Source organism: Apium graveolens, chromosome 9 (assembly GCF_009905375.1).
Source record: "Apium graveolens cultivar Ventura chromosome 9, ASM990537v1, whole genome shotgun sequence".
NCBI lineage: Eukaryota > Viridiplantae > Streptophyta > Magnoliopsida > Apiales > Apiaceae > Apium > Apium graveolens.
In genome coordinates this window covers 263,970,239-263,998,092 of record NC_133655.1, presented here as the reverse complement: position 1 = coordinate 263,998,092, position 27,854 = coordinate 263,970,239, and the positions used below count along the sequence as shown (strand labels likewise).

The 27,854-nt window shown below is 35.8% G+C and overlaps 3 protein-coding genes across 3 annotated transcripts; all 3 read right to left on the bottom strand.

Moving 5' to 3' along the window:
• Window positions 1–13,146: 13,146 nt before the first annotated feature.
• LOC141686261 (uncharacterized) lies at window positions 13,147–14,304 on the bottom strand. Its single transcript, XM_074491306.1, has 2 exons — window positions 13,437–14,304; window positions 13,147–13,352 (listed from the first exon to the last, which is right to left on the bottom strand). Exons 1-2 carry the CDS (start codon window positions 14,302–14,304, stop codon window positions 13,147–13,149), a joined length of 1,074 nt encoding a protein of 357 aa, XP_074347407.1.
• A 416-nt stretch (window positions 14,305–14,720) lies between these two features.
• LOC141686260 (uncharacterized) lies at window positions 14,721–16,495 on the bottom strand. The gene is made up of 3 exons (XM_074491305.1): window positions 15,505–16,495; window positions 14,830–15,370; window positions 14,721–14,736 (listed from the first exon to the last, which is right to left on the bottom strand). The coding sequence occupies exons 1-3, from the start codon at window positions 16,493–16,495 to the stop codon at window positions 14,721–14,723; spliced, it is 1,548 nt and encodes a 515-aa protein (XP_074347406.1).
• A 3,858-nt stretch (window positions 16,496–20,353) lies between these two features.
• Window positions 20,354–27,567, bottom strand: LOC141686259 (uncharacterized). Its single transcript, XM_074491304.1, has 7 exons — window positions 27,427–27,567; window positions 27,070–27,343; window positions 21,969–22,104; window positions 21,216–21,297; window positions 20,960–21,117; window positions 20,566–20,866; window positions 20,354–20,473 (listed from the first exon to the last, which is right to left on the bottom strand). The coding sequence occupies exons 1-7, from the start codon at window positions 27,565–27,567 to the stop codon at window positions 20,354–20,356; spliced, it is 1,212 nt and encodes a 403-aa protein (XP_074347405.1).
• Window positions 27,568–27,854: the final 287 nt, after the last annotated feature.

The window sequence follows — 27,854 nt, the reverse complement described above, 5'->3', positions numbered from 1 at the left end:
GAGTTTCCCTGGTCATCATTTCCATCATCCTTTCTTTTCAGTGTCTGACTAGATTTGCATTTGGATTTAATCACTTTCTCCCTCTTTTTGGCATCAGCAGGTAAAAAAAAAGAGACAAGCAATTCCATTGAGGATTGGATCTCATTGAGTTGATTTTGGTGAGAAGCTTGATTCTTCAGAATTTCTTCAATTTGAGTTTGTTGCTTCTCCTGAGTTTTCTCAATGTAGGCAATTATGTCAAAGGCTGGCTTGAAAAATCTGTTCTTTTCAAGTTTCACATTCATATCTTGTTGGATCAAAGTTTCTTGAATTTTATTCACCTTGGCATGAGTTGTTGAGTGTTGACCCTGAAGGTGCCTAGTACTCAATGCAGTAACTCTCAGCTGTGCCTTAAAATCATCATTTATCAGCATTTCATCAGCTTTTTCCAGATGCTCTACAAGAATCTTTTCAGAAGGAACAAAACTAACTGTGTTCCATTCCTTAGTCCATTCCTTTTCTCTAGGAGTTTCACTCCAAGGTACTGGTGCTTCCCTTATAACAAACTTCTTAACTAAATCAGCTTTAGTAATTGTTTGTTGAGGTGCATGTCCTGATGGACCAGCTGCATCAGCATCTAAATTAGCAGCAGCTTCACCAGTAGTTTCTTCATTGGCAGCATCAGAACTTGTAGATCCTGCAGTATCAGCATCCTTGGATAAAACAGCAGTATGAGAGGCTATAGAGGCTTCAACATCATCCTCTAAATTCTGATCTGCAACCAGGTTCTGATCAACATCCAAAATTGATGTTGTCGGTGAAGTGAGTTGAATTGGTGGAGCTTCCAAGTACAAAACCTTAGGCACAATCAAGTTATGAATATCAATGTCAACACTTGTACCTGGTTCTTCAGTATGTACTGGATCAACTATAGGTGACATATGAGGTGTAGGAATTTTGTCTTGAGCAGTTTCATGTTGTGCAAAAGTAAGTGATTCAATAACAATTGGTTCTGTTGAGATCAGAGATTCCTGATCCCCTTCCTTAGCTGCTTCTACTACATCAGAATCTGACTCAACTATGTCCCTGTGAGCTATCTGTTTCTTTAATTTCTTCAAAGATGGAGACACTGTAGGAGCTTTATCATCAGAATTTAACTTTCTAAGCCTTTTGAGGGTCCTAGAACTCCCAGTTACAGTATCTTTCTGAGAAGAAACCTTCTCAGCTTCTACAACAACAGGTTCTGATATGGGAACCTGTTCCTCAGTTGTTTCCTCAAATCAACAGAATTTAATCAAAACATTCATCACAAGATAAAATTAAAAGTCGATGAAGTAAAGATTAATAAATTACAAGTAAACATGCACAGTCACATAATTTGAGAAACAAATAACAAATCTTGCAATTAAAGAAAATTTCACTGATATATCAGATGCTTACATTTGATGAAATTTAGCAATGACATGTAAAAATTACAAGATAGTCCTATTCTACAATTCCTAACATCAACAGCCTTAGTCCTAGGCTAAGAAGCCTGACAAAGATGATGGTGAAGAGAAACGGATGGATAACAATTAATTCTTCTTCCTACTTTCAACAAAGAGAACAGCGAGATGAATGATTTGCTCCTGCTGTTTAAGAATACGAAGATGAGCTTCTCTTTGGAAAGAAAATAGATCATTTTTAATGTTCTCTGGAAGTTGAATCCAGATGACAAATGGAATGTTGTTGATAGAATATGAAGACGGAATTCCATTTCGAAAGATAGTCACAGTTTATGTGCCATAAGAGTAATACCAACTAAAATGTGCCATTGTTTGAGAGAAATGAACAGATGTGGTTTTACTGATGAATGATCAGTCATTTAAATAGGCAATGGAATACCAAGGGACGCGAGGACTGGTTAAACATTACAAGTAAAAATAATGACCCCTCGACTCCCTAGACTGATGTGTAATAATAATAGTCAGTAAAAGATCTAAAGCCAGAGTTAATGGGCACGGGATATAATAATAATTACTGTGCGCATGCAGGTTTTCACGATATACACGCTAACCACTAACCCATAATGATTATGACTGTTTTATCTCACATTAACCAAGATTCTGTAAAAATATTATCGTTCAAATAATGACCAAAAATAAACCAAGTAAATAAATACTGCCACGTCAGCATCAGAACTTGATTATTATCAGGATTTAAAAGTCATCAGAATATGGCTCCTTAACTCAAAAAATGAATGTGTATTCCTGTAATTCTTCACACAAATACTGATATGGTTTCATCAGAACTTAATTATCAGAACTTCCATCAGAACTTTTCCTCAGAATATATGCAATCTGACACATAGATTGTTCATCTAAAACAACATTTATCACCACAATAATTTTCATCATTCATATGGAGTGAAAGTGTGTGCATTAAGCTAAATATCAGACAAAGAGTAAAGTCTGATTCACTTCAGTACATCTTAGAAATAAAGCATAACTAAGAATTTTTACTCAAAATCTGTCATTATTCTGAAGTCTACTTTAGAATGAGTTCATACGTGAGTCCACCTCAACTGTTTTGTGCTCATTTTATGCACCTTTTGAAATTCTATTTTACAGTGGCTTCTCAGTGTAAGTGAGTCACGACTGCTTATCAAAATTTATGCTATTATCAGAGTATTTCTCCAGTAATCATAGAGTGTGAAAAGTCACCAAGAATTTTTTTAATTTGCTTTTCTAATGCATATTACTTAATATCAGCAATGCACTTGGGTCTTCCCTTCCACATTTTTACTCTAGATCTCAAAGGAGTACCTGATTTTTATTTCTTTTCTTTTCTTTTTCTTTTAAAAAGTGAGGCTTATCATCACTTAGTACATCCATCAGATTTACTAACATCAGAACTTAACAGATAAGAAGTATTATTCTAGTTTTTGACTTAGTAATAAGATACACAAAGTAAACTTAACTAAGTTCAATATCAGAATTTGCTTGTGTTAAAAGATTTCCACATAAACAATTACTTCAAACATGGGATCTTTAATATATTAGAGAATACTAGGTCATCATCTAGCACAGTTATCCTCATTGGATTGAATAGTCACAGAAACATTCATATCACTATCAGAGTTTAGAAATTCACATCAGACAACAATCAACACTTAAGCAAATTTTAATTTAAGCACAGAATACACAAAGATAGTAATATCTGTAAATACTGATCATAAAGTCTGATGTATCAGAACATAAACTAAGCAGATTTAGAGAAAGAACCTGAAACCATTCCAAGTTCATTTACCAATCTTGTAAAAGTAGCTTCACACAATGGTTTTGTGAAGATATCTGCTAGTTGTTGATCTGTGGGAACAGAATGCAATTCTACTGTACCTTCATCCACATGTTCCCTTATGAAGTGGTACCTAATACTGATGTGCTTTGTCATTGAGTGTTGAACTGGATTATCTGTCATAGCAATAACACTTTGATTATCACAGTAAATAGGGATTTTAGAACATTCTAACCCATAATCCAGTAACTGATTCTTCATCCAAAGAATCTGTGCACAACAGCTTCCTGCAACAATGTATTCTGCTTCCGCAGTTGATATGGAAATTGACTTCTGTTTCTTGCTAAACCAAGAAAGCAATCTGCTCCAAGAAATTGGCAGCTTCCACTTGTGCTTTTCCTATCAATTTTGCATCCTGCAAAATCTGCATCTGAGTAACCTATTAGCTTAAAGACTGATTCTCTAGGATACCATAATCCCAGATCAGCTGTACCCTTAAGGTACTTGAAAATTCTTTTCACAGCTGTTAAGTGAGGTTCTCTTGGATCTGCTTGAAATCTTGCACAAAGATAGGTAGCATACATGATATCAGGTCTACTTGCAGTTGGATAGAGTAGAGAGCCAATCATACCTCTGTAATCAGTAATATCTACTGATTTACCAGTATCCGTATCCAACTTAGTTGCAGTGGCCATAAGAGAGGATGCACTTGAACAATCCTGCATTCCAAATTTCTTCAACAAATTTCTGGTGTACTTAGATTGACAAATAAAAGTTCCTTCTTCATTCTGCTTGACTTGAAGGCCCGAAAAATAGTTAAATTCTCCCATCATACTCATTTGATATCTTGACTGCATCAGCTTGGCAAACTTCTTACAAAGTCTGTCATTTGTAGAACCAAAAATGATATCATCAACATATATTTGCACCAAAAGTAGGTCCTTTCTATGGTTGAGGTAGAACAATGTTTTGTCAATAGTCCCTCTTTTAAATCCACTTTCCAGAAGAAACTGAGCTAAAGTCTCATATAATGCTCTTGGAGCTTGTTAAGGCCATAAAGTGTTTTATCAAGCCTGTAGACATGATTGGGAAATTTGGTTTCTACAAAGCCTGAAGGTTGTTCAACATATACCTCTTCTTCCAATTCTCCATTGAGAAAAGCACTTTTCACATCCATTTGAAAGACTTTAAACTTCTTGTGAGCAGCATAAGCCAAAAATATCCTTATGGCTTCCAATCTAGCAACTGGTGCAAATATTTCATCATAATCAATTCCCTCATGTTAAGAGTATCCTTTTGCAACCAGCCTTGCTTTGTTCCTTGTAATTATGCCACCACTGTCAGTTTCATTTCTGAACATCCACTTTGTACCAACAACATACCTGTTCTTTGGTCTTGGCACTAGGGTCCATACTTTATTTCTCTTAAATTCATTTAACTCTTCTTGCATTGCTTGCACCCAATCTGCATCTTGAAGAGCTTCTTCCACTTTCTTTGGTTCAGTCTGAGAACAAAAAGAATGATAGAGACATTCATTTGATGTAGCTGTTCTAATTTGACACCTGCATCGGGATTTCCAGTAATTAAGTCAAGTGTATGTGCTTTAGTCCACTTCCTTGCAGATGGAAGGTTCTCTCTAGAACTGGATGCTCCCCCATGATCCATGCTGTCTCCATCAACATTTTCTGATGCTCCCCCTGAAATTGTGCTCTCTGAGTTAGATCCTTCAGAATTTGAGTTTTTAGAAATATCCGAACATGAGTTTCCAGAATTATCAGAACTTGGCCCATCAGAACTTGATGAATCAGAACTTGAAGAGCCTGTTGTAGATTCTGATGCTTCTTGAGATGTGGTTATATTTTCAGTGTGCTCCCCTTGCACAGGTGCATCTTCCTTAGGCACAGTCACCACAGAGTCAATGACATCAGAGTTTAATCCATCAGAGTTTGCAGCATCAGGATTTAGATTGTCAGGAGTTTCAGAATCAGAATTTAAAAAATTCATTTTCAAATCTCAGCTGATCATGATCATTGAAATCTTCAAATCCAGTAATCTTCTTATCATCAAAAGAGATATTGATAGATTCCATGACAACCCTTATTCTTAAATTGTAGACTCTGAAGGCTTTTGTAGAAAGTGGATATCCAACAAAAATTCCTTCATCAGCTTTTAGATCAAATTTTGATAGCTGTTCGGGATGAGTCTTAAAAACAAAACACTTGCATCCAAATACATGAAAATACTTCAGATTTGGCTTCTTTTTCTTCACCATCTCATATGGTGTTTTTCCATGCTTGTTGATAAGTGTTGAATTCTGAGTAAAACAAGCAGTCTGCACAGCTTCAGCCCAAAAGTAGGTTGGAAACTTTGCTTCATTAAGCATAGTTCGTGCAACTTCAATAAGAGTTCTATTCTTTCTTTCAACAACTCCATTTTGCTTGGAGTTCCAGGAGCAGAAAATTCCTGCTTTATTCCATGGTCTTTGCAGAACTCTTCCATGATCAAATTCTTGAACTCAGTGCCATTATCACTTCTTATGATCTTCAAAGAATCTTTGACCAATTTATCCAGTTGCTTGACATGATCAATCAAGATAAATGCAGTTTCACTTTTTGTGTGCAAGAAATACACCCATGTGTATCTGGTGAACTCATCCACTATGACCATAACATATTTCTTCTTTGCAATAAACATGATATTAACTGGACCAAATAGATCAACATGTAGTAGGTGATAAGGCTCAAGAATTGATGATTCAGTCTTGCTCTTGAATGAAGATTTTCTTTATTTTTCCTTATGACATGAATCACAAAGGCCATCTGGAGAAAATACTGATTTTGGCAGTCCTCTCACAAGATCTTTCTTGTCTAGTTCATTTATATTGTTAAAATTTAAATGAGAGAGTTTCTTATGCCAATCCCAGCTTTCTTCAGTTGATGCTCTACTTAACAGACAGATTGCAGAACCATCAGTACTTGTTGAAAGCTTGGCTTCATAAATGTTACCATGCCTGTATCCTTTTAGAACAACTTTGCCTGTAAATTTGCTTACAACTTCACAGTGTTCTTGAAAGAAATCCACATGATAACCTCTGTCACAGATTTGACTCACACTCAGCAGATTGTGTTTAAGTCCTGAGACCAGAGCTACTTTTTCAATGATGACATTCTCAAGATTGATATTTCCATATCCCAGAGTTTTTCGAATGTTGCCATCTCCATAAGAAACACCTGGGCCAGCTTTCTCCATAAAGTCTGATAGCAGGGCTTTATTTCCAGTCATATGTCCTGAACATCCACTGTCCAGAACTATGATGTTTTTCCTGTTGCCCTGCAATCACAAAGACCACTAATGATTAGTTTTAAGGACCCAGACTTGCTTGGATCCTTTGGCCTTTTTAAGTTTATTAACATTTGCAGCGGATTTAGCATCAGAGTTTATGTTAACAGTTTTCTTATCATGATTTGCAATATCAGACTTTGCATCAGAACTTACACTAGAAGGAATAATGCTAAATTTCTTTACAGAAGGTTTTATTTGATAATAATCATAGTACAAACTATGATATTCCTTACAAGTATAAATGAAATGCCATAAACTACCACAATGAAAGCAAGGATTTTGTGGCTTATATCTAACAGACTGACTCTTAACTCCTGACTTAGAGGGTAAGGAGTTTATATTTTTATTCTTCCTGCAAAAAGAAGCCAAATGGTTAGAATTTCCACAGTTATGACATGTTTTTCTAGGAGCATTAGAAACAGGCTTATAATTGTTACTTTTGTTCACACCTTCCTTTCCATTCCTATTTTTCCTAGGTGGCTTTACCTTGTTTACATTCTTGACATCTTTCAGCTTATGTTTAAGCTGCTTCTTAGTCATTAATCCTATTTTAACTTCAGTTGGCTTATCATGTTTAGGTTTTTCAGAAGTTACTTCCTCCTTAACTTCTGATTTCTCAATATCAGACTTTGCAGTTACAAACTTAACATGATTTACCTTTGGTTTTTGTTTAACAACTATAGGCTCAGTTTCTACAGTTCTCTTACTGTTCTTATCATCTCCATACCATAAGCCCTCTTTCCAGTTTCCACTACTAAGAATATCCTGAGTTGCTTTACCAGAGTTAGTCCAAGTTTTGATAATCTCTCTTTCCTTTTCTAACTCAGTTTTTAGAGATTCATTCATTTTTAGCACTTCATCCCTAACATAAAAGGCATCATCTCTATCTTTTTGAGTTTGATGGAACATGGCTAACTCTTTTTCTAAATAATCATTCCTCTTTTTATAAGCAATATTTTCAGAAGTTAATCTTTCACATGTTAAAGTTTGATCTTTATAACTAATGAACATGGTTTTAAGATATCTTCTCAACTTAGTAATATCATCAGTATGAAAGGCATAAGTAGTTTGAGGTACCTTTAAGTCAGCGGTATCAGAACTGCTATCAGCATTTGCCATCAAGGCATAGTTTTCCTCATCCTCAGAATCTGAAGTATCTGACCAACTTTTATTCTTTGTGACAAGAGCCTTGCCTTTGTCACTCTTTCCTTTTCTGCAATCAGGAGATATGTGGCCTTTCTCACCACAGTTGTAGCATTTAACATTTGAGTAATCTCCTCTATCAGACTTTCCTCCTTTGCCTTCGAATTTTCTGAAACCTTTCTTATCAGTACTTGTACCTTTCCTGGAAAACTTCTTTCCTCTCCTGAATTTCCTGTATACAATCTTTGTTATTCCTTTCACCATAAGAGCACACAGCTTTGTCATCTCTTCATCAGGGTCTATCTCAGGTATACTTTCAGTTTCTGAGTCATCATCACTATCAAAACTTGATGACTCAGTATCAGACTTTGTGATGAGAGCTTTTCCCTTGCCTTGCTTTGAGGCAGCAACTTTGGGACTTTCCTCCTCTGCCACAAAAGCAATTGTCCTTGACTTTCTTCCATTCCTCTTGCTTCTTTGTTCCATCTTAAGTTCATGAGTCTAGAGCATCCCATAAATTTCATCAAGAGTTGTTTCATTAAGATTATAGTTGTCTCTTATTATTGTGGCCTTCAAATCCCATCTTTCAGGAAAAGCTAAGGAATTTAAAATTTGAATCTTCAATATCATACTCTTTGTCAACTAGTGACAAATCATTCAAGAGTTTGAAAAATCTGTCATATAAATGAGTTAATGACTCATCAGGCTTTGAGTCAAAGTGCTCATATTCTTGAGTGAGTATAGTCTTCCTGTTCTTCTTGATTGAATCAGTTCCTCGACACCTTATTTCCAAAGCATCCCATATCTCTTTTGCAGTCTTGCATTGAATTACCCTGTTTGACATGACATTATCAATGGCACTTTGCAGCAAGTGTCTTACCTTTGCATCCTTTGCAATCGATGAGATATCTTCAGCAGTGTAATCACTTTTCTCCTTTGGTACGGACTTTGCTGGCTGACTTGCAACTTCCACAGAGAGTTTGGTTGGCATATGTGGTCCTTCATTAATCCTGTCGAGATATTCTGGATCTGTAACTTCCAGAAACATAGCCATCTTTACTTTCCATATGGAATACTCAGAAGGTTTCAACATGGGAACTCTTATAGTCTCATATTGACTATGGGTTATGGTTTTTGGAGGTTCTTCAGTTTTGGTGGGCTTGGTTGGAGTTTCTTCTTCAGACATGATTATTTTTGGATCTTAAACTGTTTGTGTGTTAACAGATGGCTCTGATACCACTTGTTAGGTCACACACATTGTAGAAAGGGGTTGAATATAGTGTTTAACACAATCAAATCGGATATAAGAACTCAAGTAACAGAAAACAAATTTTTATTCAACACAATAAACTCTGTTACAATATGGAACTGTCCTCTCTCCTTTGTATTTTTTTACAGACTTAAAAGTGTTACAAGTACAAATACAAATTAAGATACCGATACAACTTACTTAGGGTTGTCAATATGACTTAGTCTTGTTGAAATACAGGCATGTCTTACACAAAAATCTCCCCCAATTTTTGAGAAGATTTCTTAACACAAATTTATGCCTTTTAACAAGACTAAGCCCAAGATAAAATGGAAATTAAAGTACTTACATGAAAATTGACGTAATTACATCTTTTATACAGATAGAAGATTTACAAGTTACAAGTAGTTACAAGGGTCAAGTAAATACTGTTTTTGCTTTAGTTTCTTTAAGAACATCCCTTAACTGAACCAGAATTTCTAACTCTTCTACAATAGGGGTTACACTTAAAGCTTCTACTAGCTTAAACCTTGCATCCTTTGGATAACCACTATTCAGTAAATCAATTCTAAACCTTGAGAATTGGCCAGCTTTGATGTTGAGAAATTTTCCATCCTTGGATATTCTGCTTCTTCCTTTAGCTTTCAATTCTTCAGACCTTGTTATGAACAATTCAAGTTCTTCATCATACCTTCTCTTCCTTTCCTCATACTCAGCTTCATTCCTTTTTCTTTTTTCTTCTCTCTCAATCCACCATTCAGCCAGAATTGATCTCCTTGCTCTAGTAACAGAATCCTTGTCCTTTAGCAGACTTATCACTCTTTTGATTTCTGTGGGAGAGAGTGAGTCCATTAAGGTGCAGCCAAGAAAGGTGAATGATCCATCTTCATAGTAAATTATAACTTCCCTTAGAGATACAACCCAGACTCTGACAATTTCCTCAGCAAGTTGTTGGAAATATTCTTCATCTGAGATGCCCCAATTCAAAGGTAGAAAGTCATATTGTTTAAAGCAATTCTAGATGGTCCTTTCAATGACTTCTCCTTTATCTGCATTCTTGGCTTTCTTAGGCTTTCTCCTAAAAGATTTGTGATTTATTTTCAGTAAAGGCTTGGATAAGGGTAAAGTTTTGTTTTTCTTGAGATTTGTTTGGCTTGAGGTGATTGGAATTTTTAGGAATGAGTTGGCTGTTTGTTCGTAGAGAAATTTAGGTTTTGAGGTTTGAGATAGTATAATGTTTGAGATGGTTGTTTTTGAAGGTTGAGATAAAGGTTGAGCTAGGTATGTTTGGATTTTTAGGGTTTGTTGTGGTTCTGAGCCATCATGAATCTTCTTGCTCCTCCTATCACCCCTTCTCTTTTTTTCTGCATCTTTCTTGTCATCCTCCTTCTTCTTCTCCTCCTGCTTCTTGTCCTTGCTTCTAGTTTCCTTGGATTGACTTGGACTTGAGCCAGAAGGTTTTTGATCATCTAACTGCTCATCATCATCTTCATCTTTCCTTAGATTGTACTTATTAGCTGGCAACATATTTTCATAATCTACAAGGTATCTTTCAAAGATCTTGATCATCTCCACCCTGATTCAGGAAGACATGAATGTTAAACTGGATAAGAACAGGTTTTTCAAGCCTACCTTTAACAGAGTTGAGGCTATTGAGAAAGCTCAGGAGAAACAGCAAGCTCAGATTGATAAAGTACTAAAGAATCAGGCTTCTCAACAAGTTCAACTAAATGAAATCAAATCTTCAGTGGAATTACTTCTCTCTCTCCTATTACCTGATGATGCCAAAAAGGGGGAGAAAGTGATTAAGTCCAAATGCAAAATTGATCAACCATTGGATGAAGAAATTTCTAAAAGACTATTTCTCAAAGACAATCCAGGAATGGACTTTGAAAGTCTGAAGAAAGAAGAAGCCAGACTTAAAGCAGAAAATGACAAATTCAAGTCTAAAGCTTCTATTACTGCAAAGAAACCTCCAAAGCCTAAGGGCATTGTGATTAAAGAGAAGACAAACTCTGAGGTAACCAAATTTGAATCCAAAGCCAAATCACAAGTAGAGGTAGATCCAAGGTTCAAGGGCAAAGCTAAAGTGCCAACCATGGATGATTAAGTAACATCTGATGAAGATACTAGTCTGATTTTGAAGAAGAAGAATATTCAAACGACCTCTGACATAGCTCATGTTGTTCAAGATCAGGACTTTGTAAATTCTGATATTACAATGAAGCAAGCAACCTCTGACAGAGCTCAAGTTGGCTTGATATCAGAAGATAAAGAAAAGGAAATCTCTGACATTGCTCATGTTAACCTTCAAAAATTCTACTACCTGGGTTTACTAAAACTCAACAATCTACTCAACTTTTGAAGACTACATCAAGTGGTTTTGAAGCAAGAGTTATTCGAGGAAAGGAAGCTAGAGACAAATCAGGATTGGGTAGTTCTAAAGAAAAGAGAGTAAATAATACTACCTCTGATCCAACTTCTTTGAGTGAACCAGGAGTAGGAACAACTCCTGAAAGATTGAATCCATTGGAGTCTGTACAAATGGTTTACCACTCTGTATTAAAAGAAGATATCATGCTATACTTCATGACAGATGGGAGGGTATTTCAGATTAGAAAGGATGCTATTCGTTTGAAGTATTTTGAAGAATTGCAACATGTACTATTTCTACTTCAAGTGAAGAACAGATCAACAGATGGTGTTGCTAGATACATAAGGTCTAATATTGAAAGACAGAAGAAACTTTACTCTGTAAGTCTGACAGGCCATACTATCCTAAGTACAGAGCTCACAATGGTGATATAGTTGAGATGAAGCCTAATACCGCCAAAATCATCACTACATTTCTTGGTATTAAAGGTCTTGAATTCAATCTAGAGTCTGATAAAGCCTATATCATCAGACTGGATCAGGATATAAGGAAAGAAAAAATAAATGATCTCAGGGCTACTATCTTTCAAACAAGTGAAGATACAGTTGAACTTAAAGGTGCAAAAAGGAGGATGCATAATGAACTTGAATATGCTGAGAGAAGTCTGTTGAAGAACTATCTCGGAACAACTCCTGACATTAAAGAGATTACACACTAAAGCGAAGTCAAGAACTACAGCTGATAAATTTTGAAGTATATACAGGTTAAATTTGATATCGGACTTTAAGGATGGTAAAAGCTATAAAGACTGTGAGTTGTAGTTACTTAGTCAAATTATCATATGCATTTGTACTTAATGTTTTTGACATTATCAAATATCTATTGAACTTGTATATTATGCTAATTTATAAGTTGGGGGAGATTATTAGATATATTTGTGATGTCATGTCTAATAATGATTTGTGTTTAGTTTTCAGATCTTAACTAACTGGAAGAATCAAGACTTAACTGGAAATCATTACTTATACTGAAGTCAGAACTTAAGATATCAGAACTTAAGTTATCAGAACTTAAGATATCAGAAGATATTTATCAGGAGATAATATCAGAACTTGAGAAGACTTTCAGATAAGGAAGACGGCTGATTGAAGGAAAGAAGATTAAGGCAAACACAAGAAGAGATATGCATGGAGAAGAATTCTATGAAGAATAGAATACTTGGAGGAAAAGATAACTAGTTGATATATAATAGGATGCAGACTTATGTTCGATTTCAATTAGAAGATTATCTTGTAACTGTGTGTCTATATAAACACAGCATAGGGTTTACACTATGAGTGTTATCTTAATCGAGAATATTATTCATTGTAACCCTAGCAGCTCTCGTGATATTTGTTCATCACTGAGAGAGAACGGTTCCATTGTAATACTGTTTTATTAATAAGATTATTCTGTGTTTCATACTTGTGTTCTTAATTTGATTTGATTGTAGTATACACTGTATTCAACCCCCTTCTACAGTGTGTGTGACCTAACATATATCACGTTCTTTTAGGTATGCAGGATCCTTATAATTTTCCAACAATGAAGGGTAGACCTCGCTAGCAATGTCTTCCATCGGATTCTCGCTTGTTGTTCTACATAACTTATGAGGTACTCTTACCATTTCTTGTCCTACAGTGTCATACAAAGAACCATCCCCAATTTGTAATAGCCATCTATCAAATGATGTTATTCTTTCAGCTTCTATTTCATCAACCCCATCCTTACGGAGCCGCATATTTTATTTCAGCTCATAAATTTTGAAGTGATCCCACAGGTAGGAGGAATTAAGTGAGGCATCAATAATATCTGCACGTTCACCTTGCGGGATAACAGGTAGTATCTGGAAGAAGTCGCCACCGTATACAACTTTAAGGCCTCCAAAGGGCTTAGAACGACTGTTCTCATAGCGTGTGCTTAGTATATCTCTCAAGGTCTTGTCTAGAGCTTCAAAACAATATTTTTATGTCATTAATGCCTCATCCCAGATAATGAGTGAAGTTTTTTACAGCAATTCAGCTAATTGTGTACCATGTTTTATCTCGCAGGTAGATTCTGCTGTGACATCCAATGGAATGCGAAATCGGGAGTGCGTCTTTCGACCATTGGATAATAACAATGAAGCTAATACAGAGGTTACAACTGGAAGGACTATTATTGACTCTGATCTTAATTTTGAAGCAATTACATTCCATAAGAATGTTTTCCCAGTGCCACCATGACCACTGATGAAGAACAATTTACCTTCATTATGCTGAACAGAGCGCACAATTACATCATATGCAATTTTTTGAAAATGATTTAAAGCATTAAGAGATTTTTCATGGAAGATCTTCAAAGCATCCCGATCATAATCCAATTCCTCATTTAGTAATCTATTTCCAAATTCTCGGGTGAGGGATGAATCAGGTTGCGACATTTCATCGATTTCTTTTAGGCTCTTTCTTAATTTTTGCATGAGGCCTTCAATTTCAAGTAGTGCGTATGCTTCAATATGTTCTTTTGTTAGTTGGAGGTTAGGGACTTGAAACCTTTTCCGTTGCAAGTGAAGCATATCTTCTGAGAGTATTTGAGAATGAGTTTTCCAGAGTTCTGGTATATTGGAAACCTGGAAATAGATGAGGATTGTGACAAAGAGATTGCATAATTCATTCCCTGTTGCCCAAACAGAAGCCTCAGATAAGAAATCCACCCATTCTTTATCATCATCAAGTAATCCCAAAGCATAGCATGCAGCTTTGAATGTCGGATATGTTACCCCATTCACCGTTCCTATACACTCAAATGAGGTGCTCCCTTTTACAAAATTAAGAAGCATACACATGTAGAAGCGCTCTCCACTTGCTGATGTGCAAAGTAGATTCTGCCAACGGCCTTTCCCTTTTTCCTCCTGGTCCATATTTTGTCCTTATAATTCCAAACCCAGTTCTTGGGAAACTTCGCATAAGTTAGATTACGTGCATCTTCATTCCTCTTGTTTGTCTCTAACCATTCTGTGAATTTAGTCTTTTCTATTCCAGGTATATTGAGCATATTCTCAATGCATCTATGTTCCTCAAATATAACAGTATGCTCACCAGGCAGGTGAAACACCTCCCCACCAATTATTTTAGTTATTCTTGATACAAGGTTGCATAATCAGCGGAAACTCTCTGCACAGAACATATTTACAAAAAATTATGGCATGAAATTTTAAAATGTAGAAGTCTATTAAATATTTGGCTAAAGGCCAAAATATATGTGCAACTAAGTTTAATTAATTTTTAAGATGAATCCTGAATTATACCAAAGGGCAACTTCAAACTTTATATTAGGTTAACCATAAAAAAAACTAAAACAGAAAAAAAACAGCCTCACAAAAAATATAGACATGGCAAGTGCAAGTTTCAGAAGGAATTTTATTTGTTAACCAAAGAGTACATACCTGCAGTCAAGATATGATCTAATTTCATCCCTTTCCTCGGTGGTCTCAATCACTGCAGTTGCTCTATCCGGCCCTTTATTAATATATTTGAATAAATATTTTATCGATCTTGCACTATTGCAGAGTTCCACATTAATATGAGCATTAAATTTGACCAATAAATTTCGGTTATAAGGGATAACATAACGATTGTCCAGCACAACCCCCTTTCTTTCCACGAAAACACCTGTATCTCTACGCCTATAAATTGGATAATCATCTTCTCCGATTGTAGAGGCGTCATTAAACTTTTTTGGGAAAAATTTCCTGCATTTTCCTTGTTGCATACAAGGAGAGGAAGTATTGGCCTGGCCACATGGGCCATGAAGCATAGATTTCTTCACTGCAGTATATCCATCAGGGTCGATGTTGATATCTGGTATCTCTGCACTTATTATTTTGTCAATATATTCTGGTGAAGGATTCTTCATTGACGGGTGCAAGAAAATTAGGATGTGCGCATGGGGCAAACCCTTTTTCTGAAACTCTATGGTGTATAGACCTACATCAAGTTTATGATGCTATTAGAATGTTAGGAGTGTTCTCTAAGTTATTTGACTAAATGAAGAGAGCTCATCTAGTACTAAAAGATTGGCTGCCAAAAAATATAGGTAAGGCATGAACAAAGCAACTTACACGCCATTACGCGGTCAAATGGTTGTTCCTTTTTGATGTAGTGCATCAACTGCTGTAATTTTATCTCAAACATTCGACACACAATATCAACTCTATTAGAGTCATCTTTTTGCCCGATTAGTCCAAGCATATCATTTATCTCGGGCCATTTTGGGTTACATGTGAATGTAATGAACAAATCTGGATATCCAACCCATCTACAAATTGCCATTGCATCGTGGTAATTTTGAGCCCTGTAACGTGGACCTCCGGTGTGTGATGACGGCAAGATTACTGATTTCCCAACTGTGGAGCTGTCCGAGTCCCCATGATTAACCGCATCCATCAAGCCTAAGTATAATTCTGTTCTGAGCTCATTTTGGTGGGTCTGAATCCACCTAAATCTTTCTTGTTCAACTGTCATATAAGCATCCACTATATATTGCTGCAAGAGCCTCCCTACCAAAAGTAAGGTATGTCCCTCATTGGCTCTTTGTTGGAGCCTGAAGCAATAATACTGGCACATCATTAATGCTTGTCTTTTAAAAGTCTGTGAGCCCCTGTTTTCCAAGGTTATACCTAGTATGTAGCCATCTTCGCCATAAGGGTGAATTAAGGGATATGCCATTGACATATAACTTGGGTGCAACTCATCAATATGTGTTAGCCCTCTCGTACGGTGGTGCACAATAATGTCACGCTCAAATTTCTTTTCAGTGAGCTCACCCACTATCAAGCCACCCACCTCATATTCTGTTGGGATATTGTATTGTCTACCATCTCCGGTCCGGGCCTCGGGAAGGCGCAAGTGAAAGGTGGTATGTGGTTGTGCCTCAAACATGTCCCTGGCCTTCCTGTAAGATCTCACTAAATTGCTATTCTCGTCTAACATTTGGGTCAAGCCTTGGACAATGTCTTTGTCTGGAGCCCTTTCCGGATTTTGTAGTGTGCCAATTCTATTACTAATCTCATGATCAGTGTCATATATGTAGAGCTGGGCAAACAGTGTCATATATGTAGAGCTGGGCAAACAGGGGCTTTTTACCTGTTGGTGGGAGCAATGAGCTTGTGTTGTGGTAAATCTGTCCACCAACATGGAACACATAAGGTCCTATTGACTTGTTAATAGCAATGGGGTGGTTCCTTCAAGAGTGGCAGTTTCACCCGCCCTTCCATACAACAAAAAGTGAACTATGGATTAGAGGTGTGCCTGTGTCTATTTATTCGCTCTTCATACCAAAGTGTAGCGCCACAGTACATGCATATGTGATTGGGGGACCCCAAGTACAAAGGAAGTGATTGTTGAACTGTGATAATACAAGAAATAAAGAACATATCAATAATAAGATAAGTTAAGATTCTTGCAACATATGTGTGCTAAAGCACGCCTGACGCCATAAAATGTTTTTGATCTAGCCAGTACTTACAGCCCAATTTAGAGGGTTATTGCTTGGTCCTGCTTCACATGATGACAGAGGTTCACCGAGGGCACACCTGTCATTTTTTGCGAGACACGGTATCCTTGGTTGTTTGCTCCTTTGCTCTGAAAGTACGTCTATCAGTAGGGGTATGGTAATGTAAATATATCACATTCACAATAATACATCACTAAAGACATTTTTACAAGATTGATAAAAATATATGGAAGGAGCCTTAGGGTCCAAAAAATGTATAAAAATACATGGTGGAGGCTCGGATGCTTCCGGTGCTAGTCATTTGGTCGAGGTGTGATACATTGTGAAAGAAGCATTTAGCGTGGAATCTGAAACGAATTGGCCAATGATGAATATGCATGTTTTAAAAGCAAAGGAAGACTAAAATAACTTGCAGGGCCTTATTCTTTCCCAATATACTAATTTTATAAGTTTGGCTTACTATGATTTTTTGTAAGCCTGGGGTTATGGTTCCAAACCAGAGTATTAGTTTTTGTAATGCTATATAAGTAGCCCATGTTAAGTCAGTTTCTTTGTTTTTAGGCATGTGTTAGCATATAACTATGAAGATCATGGTTCAGACCAGAACACAGGTGGGCTATAAGCCTCTGATTACATTTATAGTAGTCCTAACTTTAACCCAATGCCAACTGTGTTAATACAAGCATTACAATTTAGCTTTCTTACTAACTTCCTAGGTCTTAATTTTTTTAACCCAATTGAAATATAATACACGCTTAGAAATTAAAGTAGGGACAATACCATTCGATGTCGCTAGATCAGTGCGAGGTCCATAAGCCAGAGTCTGTGAGGGAGGCTGTGAGCAAACTCGCATAATGTGTAGTGCTGAGAAAGGATGTTAGCCTTGGTTAGTCCGAAGTTTTCTACTCAGTATTACAACCTTTCTCCTCATTCTTGCTTGCTTGGCGATTTTTCTCTCCTGATCATATGAGAGTAAATGCTCTCGCTGTTACAGGAAGCTATCATTTGACGCTTAAGCCGGATTTTCAGAGTCCTTTCATGCCGCGCAAGCGAACACAACCATTGCTGAAAACATTTATTCTGCCAGGATACAGCTCCTAAAGGACAATTATCCTTGTTAGCCGGAAGAAATTGGTCCATCGGCTCCTCTATTTTATTTGCCACCAAAAGATGCAGAACTACACCAAAAAATATTTTGTTGAACAAACGGTGCGGCAGTGGAACTCAAAAGAGGGAGGGTAACAGTCCATAGTTACTTACACAAACTGGCAAGAAAATAAATTGTCCGGTTTAAGTGTGACTCCTAAGAAAAGAATCTTTTTTTAATTTTTTTTATATGTATAGCCCTTAATTTGAATAATAATAATAATAATATGATTTGTTGGGAAAAAGGCTTATACGTTCATGAGAATAAAAAAGAAAAAAGAGGCATATACATTGATACAAAATATTATTTGCTACTCACCTTTAAAAAATTTATGTTAAAGACTTTTTTATTTATTTTTGGATCATACTTAATATTCTTTTTGAGAAACATTGATTTTACAAACACTATGTTTGTTGATCAAGCTGGTAATTGAATCAAGCTGCCAGGGGGATTATCTTCTTTTTTTTGCATTTGAAGCAAGCTGGTAAATTTAACCTCAAAATCTGAATATATTAGTTTAGTAATTTTTTTATAAGTCCTTCTAATTTAATTTTTTTCTTAAAAAGATCAAACTTCTCTTTGTAACTGTTCAGTCTGCTAGTTTGTTGATCTATATATTTTTAATAACCCCTCCTTTTATTGCTAGACTAAGTCCCTGTCATGCTATTTTTTTATCCTATATGTTTTCATGTTTTCACTCCTTTTATTGTTAGCCTAAGTGTCTGGTACTATACATTTTTCTTTATGTACTATTATTAATATATGCATGTTTAACATAAGATTACTCATATTTAATTGATTATTATATTGTTTTTGTATTTCATTCCAAATTTGTAAGTTATCTCAAATAAAAAAGGTGAAGGGCAATCAAGTCTTATTTCAGAAATTTATCCTTTTACATTTTTCATAGATAATATGTTAAAATTTTGGCCAACTAAGCTAGTTTTGAATAGCTAGAAGTGTATCTTACATTGCACGTTATTTTTTAAAGTTACTTATCATCTAATCTGTCTATGCAAGAAGAGTTTAAGTTATTTTTAAAATGATTTAATTTTTTAAAATTACTTATCATCTAAATTGTCTACGAAAGAATAGTTTATTTTTTTTTAGGAAAGCTAGTTTAAGTTATTTTTTAAATAATTTGATTTTTATTATTATTTAGGCAAAATAAAATTATTTACTAAAGTCTTACATGTCCAATTAGTTAGGATTGTGTATCAAGTTATTGTAGCCTTTTTTAGGCAAAAAAATTTTGTTTCCCATTTTATTGCCAACTTAAATGTATAGTAATTCAAAATTGTGTTTATTTTGAAGGCAAGCTTACGACATAGCATCATGCTTAAATGATACATTTGTAGCCTATGCATCACACCTCATCAAGTAGCCTTGGATTTTTTAAATCAAGCCTATTAATTGAGGGAAACAAATGGCCACCTATATGTATACTTTTGCTAGAAAGAACAGACAATGTTGTCAAGAACCACATGAGTTCTATTTTGAAGCGTCGGGTATTGAACTTGACAGCTCTAAGTTGGAGCCTGGTAATTGGTCTTAAGATGCTATTTTGGACAAGTTGAAAGTATCACCAGAAGAAATATTGACAAATTTGACTTGCTTGCTAGAAGTCATCTTTGTACATGCAGCCACACAAATAATCACTACATTTCATGGAAATTCCAATAGCTTTAAAAGGCAGGCAATAATGCGATAAATACAAATGAGATAGATCATTTTTCTCATGACAACTACAATAATCGCTACTCATGATTGGGATTAAGTTTTTGTTACAAATTTTAAAGCTATCTGTTAACCATTGAACACGGATTAGGGTAGGAAACTGCAAGAACTGGGCCAATCACAAGACATAAAATTTTATAAGATCTCCCTTTAATTTAAGTTGATCTGAAGTTTCACTATTCTTCTTGTGCAACCATGTCTGCATTTGTTTCTCATAAGGAGATGCCTAATATTCTCACAACCCCCCATTGTACATCTAAAGATCACTGTATTGACATGATAATCGTATAGTGGCCATTGCCTTGGCCTGAGTATGGGCAAAAACCTGAAAATATAAAATGCAGTCCTAAAAATTACCAAGACAACTGTGCGGGAAGCCTTTAAATCAAAAAACAAATAAAAAGCAAAAGGTTCAAAGCAACCATATTTATCAATTGTTTGACTGCAGAGCTTCAGAATGTTTAATTTATTACAGAAATAAATTTCACTGATAGAGGTTATTTTTGAAAATCTGTAAGCAGTGTTTTTTAAAAAATTTCAGCTCTCTGCAGCTAGCATGGCGGGGTTTGATCTAAGGGGTTCTGCCCGCGACAGTTTTGACAGCTTCGGCAACAGGGGATAATTTTCTCTTACGGGCGTTGCTGGTCTCTGGAACACTGGTAGTCGAAGATCCCAACGGACTGGGAGCAACCTGTAGGAAAGGATAATGAGAAAACACAGGAAGATGGTCATATCGGTTGGTATATTGGTTAAAGCAGGAAGGTAAACATGGAGATCACTTACTTGCACAAGTTTTTTAGTCTTCCTTTCATAAGCCATTTCCAGCTCTTCCACAGGGGTGAAAATTGCTGACACCCCATAATCTTGCAGGCCGTCAACCAAATTATACTTGTTCAACTTCAGCTTATACACATATTTCTTACCCAAAAGCACCTGCAACTCGGGGAGAACCGGATAATCTCCAGATGGCATTTTGTTCATTAGTTTCAAGGCTGAGGTGTCCAGCAAACGCTCAGCAGTATAATTGAGCAAAACAACAGTTGTAGTTCCTGTGCCATCCTCCACTTGAATATTAATGCAAAACCTATAAGAAAATGGAGAGAAAAAAAATATGGCTTAGTAAAACAATAGGTCAGGACCGGGCGCATGAGTGAGTGGAGGTACACAAGTTGCTTACATGGCCAGAGGGCGGTCAACTGGTTTGTTGCAAGAATTGCAGACAAAAACCCCATCACGAAGTGTGGCCTTCTTCACACATTCCTTGCATGACACATAATACCATTTGAAGCGATTATTGATGGCAGTTATCGTGGCCTTTAAAGTCACAACATCAACCTGCCATAATATAGGGGGAGTTATATCACAAACTTGGGGTAATTTTTTTGTGGTGTACGCGGACATTTTTTAGGTCACATCTGGGTACTGTTATTTACCTTCAGCTCGCCAGCACAAGTAGCGCTCACCAGTGCCTCCAGAGTCATTCGATTAACAAACATAGCTTCCTTAGGAGGGATTCTGGCATATATATATATATATCCATTTATACTTTTTTTAAACAACAAAATACAACATTTCTCCACAAAGATAGAGGGCACAAGTTTTTTGCATGAAAGCAGTACTAAATTTTAACCAAATGTTTACAAACATACAGGAACCGGAAAGTATAGCTTCGCAATAATTTGGAGCCAATTTTTTAATTGCAGAGGTAGCCTCGCATTAATATTTACTTACAGCGTTCTAAAACACCAAAATGCAACTTTTCTTCACAAAAATAAAGGGTAAAATTTTTTTCATGAAAGTAGCACTAAACTTTAACCAAATGCTTGGAAATAAACAGGTGGCGAAAAGTATAATTTTGCAATAATCTATAGCCATGAGTAACATACAACTTTCCTCAACAAAGACAGAAACTCCTAGTTTTTCCCACAATAGAAAACAACAATAATAAATATAAACCTTATGTTTTATAAACAAATTAGCACCAAAACATGTGCAGAATCTTAATCTACTAAAGGCATATGTTCTCAGCAAGCAGAGTTTTGAAATTAGCAAAGCTTGATAAAGGTATGTTTTAATATATGGCAGCATGCATTACACCTCCCCAACACATAATATTTTTAAGAAAATCATGGTTTTCAATAAAATAATGTTTGCTACTTGGAGTAAATAAAAGCAAAGTCGAGAACCCGGCAGAACTGGGGCTTTCGATAGTGACAATTTTTGGAGGCAAAGTAGAGAACCTTTCTCGTACATAAGAGATGTGGTCAACATCTGGGTTCACATAAATCTTGCTAGCGCTAGTAGAAGCAAAAATCAAAGCACCTGGAGAATATTATTAGGCGTCAATATCATACAAACACAAGTATTGGCTTTTCCTACAAACTAAATATGTATTTTTTTTACAACTAAGGAGGCGAGCCCTGACATTGAAAGGTCTTCACGGTAATAGAGGTCACAACAATAACATAGGGCACAACATCTCCAATTCATAACATGGGGTCAAACATGTAATAACCCCAATTTTTGGAAATTTTTGAAACCCTTATGAATAGTGTTTTTGCTGAATGGGAAAACTTTTCATGCCACACTATGTAGGGGTTCTGGTATGGATATTTTGAGATTTTATTAGTACTTTATATGGGATATAAGTGTATGTAAAGATCGTCAGAATCCAAATTCCGAACACTTTGATTTTCCCGGAAATCCACTAGATACGGAAAGAATTGAGTATAAGGTAATAGGATAAAAAGGATTTAAATTAAAGGATTATAAGAGAGGATCATAAAAGGAATATAATATATCGAGAAAGGTTAATGGAACCTAAGTAATAAGATCCCGGGTATGATCCCTCAAACGATAAACAAAAACGAAAGTTAAGCGAACCGTATAACAGATCAGCGGTCATTAGGCAAACAATTAGGAAGTTAATCAAGGGGATTAGAGAGGATGATGTCACCCAACCAATGAGAAGAGGACAAAGAGGGAAAGATGACATCATAGCATGACATAAGCATGACATGGGAAGGAAGGAGGTGTGGTTGAATGAGAACCACACAAAGTCCAAGGCTAAAAAGGTAATTAACTAAATCAAAAACAAAACCAAATCAACCAATCCAAGCAAATCATTTTCATCAAAACACAAAATCATTTCTTTCTCTTCAACAAAAGCTTGCTCTCGACTTTTTACTATTTCAAAGGCAAGAATTTTCAAAATCCAAGATCCAAGCCTCCTAAATTGGTAAGATAATTCCCTAATCATCCTTATGCATAGTTATGGCTATATCATGAGTTTAAGCCACCAATTCATTCTCTATCTTCTCCAATAAATCAATGAAGAAGACAATGAATAGTGATTTCAAGGTTTTAACTTTATTTTTCTTGATTTTCCTTTAAGATCCAAGCTTTCCTAAGACTCCTCAAGGCTTCTTAAGGCTTCCTAGCTACTCCCACCACTTCAAGGAAGGTATATCATCTCCAAACCCTAGATTCCTATGTATAATAAGATGATTTTGATTATTATGGTGATATAGTAGCTTAATGCTTGTGGTTTAGAGTTTGGGTTGGAGTGATAGTGAAATGGAATGGTGAATCTTGTTGTTTTGGTTAAAAGAATGTAGTGTAGTTAAATTCAAGCTTAGGCATAAGTATGAATGTTAATATTGAATTGATTGGGGCTGTTATGATGTGATAAGGATGGACTTTGGTTGTATGAATGGGTTGAGGTTGAATTGTGATGGTTTTGAATGGTTTAAATTTGGGAAATCGCGTAAACATAGCCGTCGTAATGTCCGATTTACTTTAGACTGCTTTTGTTCATAACATTTGGACCCGAGAACCCCGTTCTAGATTATGACCATTGCCATGCTTAGATAGTTCATGTTACGAGCTTCGTTTTGATATGTAGTTCGTTCGATTCCGATGCACGGTTTAGGAGAAACGACCGTTTCAAGTAACGGCGTTTCGCGAACGAAACTTTTCCCCTCGCCTTACTTTGAAACATAGGTTAAAGATCAAAAAGGGTTAAGTAATGTATGAATCAATTATGGTAAGAGTGTTAGGCAGTTGGTAAGACACTCGCGAAGGAATCGCCTTAAAACTCGTAATGGTTAATTTATTAAAAATGGTGGAGCCGAGGGTACTCGAGTGACTTAAGAGAATCAGTAAGTGCAAAACAAGCGTTAGAGTCTAAGTTAGTTAAAGTATAGATTTACAAGTGACTTTGGTTTAATTCCAACTTACTTGTTGTTTATAGGTTACCAGAATCGTCCCGAGCCATTCGTAACCCCCAGTCGCTCAGGCAAGTTTTCTACCCGTTATACTGTTGTTGTGATGTATATTTGTATATGCATTATCTTGCGATAGATGCATGTTGGTTAATTAGCAAATGTTGCGATATATTGAAGCATGCTGATATGGTATATATATGCATGCCTGTTTCGTATCCTTGCCATATATATTTGTTGGTTCAGTTGATAATACCTATGCTAGAGGATAGCGGTAATTTGCATATACCCTTAGTATAGGGACCCAAAGGTGAAATCGTTTTCTAAAACCGGGAGTCGAGGATCCCGAGTAGACTTTATATATTTATATATTTATATATATATGGTTATAGTTTTCACAACTATTAATCGAATAAAGTTTATTCGATAACTTTATATTATTTAATGAATATTACTTGAATATTCATCCGAGGACTTATGACTCCTTTTATTTTATTAATTGAAGATTATTTCGAATATTCATTCGAGGGCTTATGACTCAGTTATATTATTTAATGAATATTATTTGAATATTCATTTGAGGATGTATGACTCCTTTCTTTTATTTTATGAATATTATTTATAATATTCATTCGAGGACTTATGACTCTGTTTATTATTTAATAATATTCTTTATTTTATTAAAGAATAATATTTTGATAATCAAACTTATTTTTTTTTATTATTCAAATAAGATATTACTTTCGTATAAGTATATCTTTGATTATTTGCTATTCATTCAAGTATAAGTTTTCCAACTTCTACCTCAATTATTCTTATGGGAATATTATTTAAATAATAATATTCAGATATTTCTTTCATATCGGGACTGATTTATTTTAATAAATCAGTATTACTCCAAACATTCTTAAAAATGTTTTTGAGTCTTCAAAATGATTTTTAAAGTTAGAGTGGACCCCAAAACTCATTTTTTTTATATTTAAGATCTTCCTTTCAAAGGGGATTTAAATACTCGCTCAAAACCTGGGGGATCCAGCTCTGTGGTGCATTTTACATTCGCAACGTGGTTGCTATTTTGAGAAAACAAATGAATTGATTACTTACCCAACGTTCGGGAAGTAAGCCCATCTAATTGAGTCGGCATAAGCGACAGGCCAGGGTACGGTCTATCAAAGTGTAAGTGGCTGGGTGGCAGTCCATCAACGCGTAAGAGGCCGGGTGGCGGTCCAGCACAAGGTCCTTATGTGGCCAGGGTGATGACCGGTGGGGGATTTATCCATCTACTAGTAGAAAAGGTTACTTATTGGTATCTTTGCCTGATCAGCAAGATATCAGATTTATGCCAAAATTCTTTTCCTTTTCAAAATTCATTGGATGTTACAAACTCTGTTCATACTTTACATAACAGAGGTTCCAGGAAATGTTTAAGAGATATATATGTGGATATATATCGGGACTAAATAAAGTATCTCGTAACTTTATTTCATTCAATAATATTTCAAAGATTGAATCTATTCAAGTCTTAACTTGTGGTCTCATCTATGGGATGACTTTTTTTTAAAACCTATAATACTTTGAACAGTGGTAGTTCAAGTAGCCTTATAAATGATATAAGTATAGTGAAGTATTTGGTAACTTCATCTTCCTTTAAGCTTATATCCAGTAAGTAATTATCTTACTTTTGATAAAGGTTTTCAGTAAGTTATCTATTAGATACTTGCATTATTGATTACGCTATATATTATCTTGCGAGCTGTAAGGCTCACTCTTGCTTTATTTCTTCATCACACAACAACAATTAGGAAGGATGGCCAGACTCCAGCAGACCCAGCGCAAGCGCGTGGGAAGCGTCCCGCGTCTTCCCGTTGATGTCATAGTTGCTATAGCTGCAGAGGTAGACCTATCTGTAGATCAGACCATCTACTTTTGAGAAATAATTATGTATAATTATAACTTGTGGCAGGTAATGACAATTAATTGTAAACTTATTAAGTAATCATTTTGGGTTGTAATAACTTTTAAATTGTGGATTCAAAGACTTGTACTTATTTCAATTTCATCTCTGAGACTATAACGGGTTGTGGTGTGTGTTAGTGTGGGGTCACAGCATAAGGTTAATTATTATTAATTAAGTGAAGTGATATTGTGGAAAGAAAGACCGTGACGACCCGGATCCCCGACCCCGGATCTGGGGGTGTTACAAAACACCTCGCCTAGCTTTCCCCATAAGGTAACAGTGCTGGTGATAGAACTAAAACAACAGTAGTGGAGTAAAATATGGCAGAATGAATAAGCGGAATATGTTCAAAATTATAATGGGCAATTGTTACTTACTAATCAGTGAAAATTCTTATATCCCTCTTTTTGAAACCAACCCCAACTACTTCAACCTGACCAAAACCATAAAAGCAACCCACTATGTCTGCAAAATTTTGGCAGAACAGGTCAGGAAAGGGCTATACTCAAATCATTTGGGGTTTAAACAAATATGATTCTAAAATTGCACATAAGTTACATGCATTAGAGTTAGTATACTCAAATCATTTGGGGTTTAAACAAATATGCTTCTAAAATTGCACATAAGTTACATGCATTAGAAATTATGTCGCTGGCAACACAAAGAACTGAACTTGAAGGCATTTTTTAATTATACTTTTATACGAGCAACATGCAAGTATTTCCAACAAAGAAAGAGCCCACAAATTTTCCCATGAAAGGCAAAAGTATGTAAAAGTAGTATAAAAATTGTATTAAGAAGCAACTAAATTTAAACCACATGTTTAAAATAAAATAGCCAACAAAAATTTAGCTTGCAACACCAAAACTAAATTTAAATCAGTAGCAAATAAATTTAAACCACATGTTTGGAATAAAATAGCCAAAAAAATTTAGCTTGCAACACCAACACTAAATTTAAACCACATATTTTGAAACAAACAGCCAACAAAAAAATCATGGAATCCTAATCTTTCAGCAAGCAGGAAGCATTTAAAAGCAAATAAAAATAACACCAAAATTTAGTCAGAATTAAAGCAAACAAAAGAAGTTAATGTTAGAGATATACCTGATTGAGTGGTCATGTCATTAGCGCGGCTCTGTAGCACAGGCAGTCCCACAAACTGGAAACCGTACTTTGGGATGGAGAGAACATCCTCGCCTAGCACAACTACCTCAGTTGCTGGCAGAAAAAGCACCCTTTTGTCGCTAGCAAGGGGCCTATATTGGTTCGTATTTGGTGCAAGTTTAACATTCCCGAGGCTACATACCAGCCCCTCACTGACAAGGTGCTTGAAGCGAGGTACCAAATTCTTACGGATAGCGGCATGCATAAGATCCCCCTAAACTCAAAACAAAATCACGCATGTTACATGAAATAATAAAATTAGCAGAGATCATCTAATCTGAGGGTCATAGGCAATACTTTTTCATCGATCAATATCATATCCAGGCTAATCAAGCTGTTCTCCTTTGTGTTGACAGCCTCCCACGGCCTAAAAATACGTACCCTAATCAACCAGTCCTCCGCATCACCCTCAATGTTAGAAAGATAAGAGAAGTCCATAGCTATACCAGTTCAAATTAAATCTTATATTATTACATAGCTGCCACTTCCAAGTCAAGAGGCACAAACAAAGAAAAGTACTGAGCAGCTAACCTGAGAAAAAATATTAGCAGAAGTATACCCTTTATATGAGCCTGCCTCGTGAAATAACACAATGAAAGACAACTACAGAGAAGATGCCACACTTATATGCTGATTACAGAGCAGCCCAAGGGATTTTTAGGTAACTGAGGGTGTAACCGTAGGCGCTTGAATTTCCAAGCCGAGAGAAGACAAAAAGTTGCATG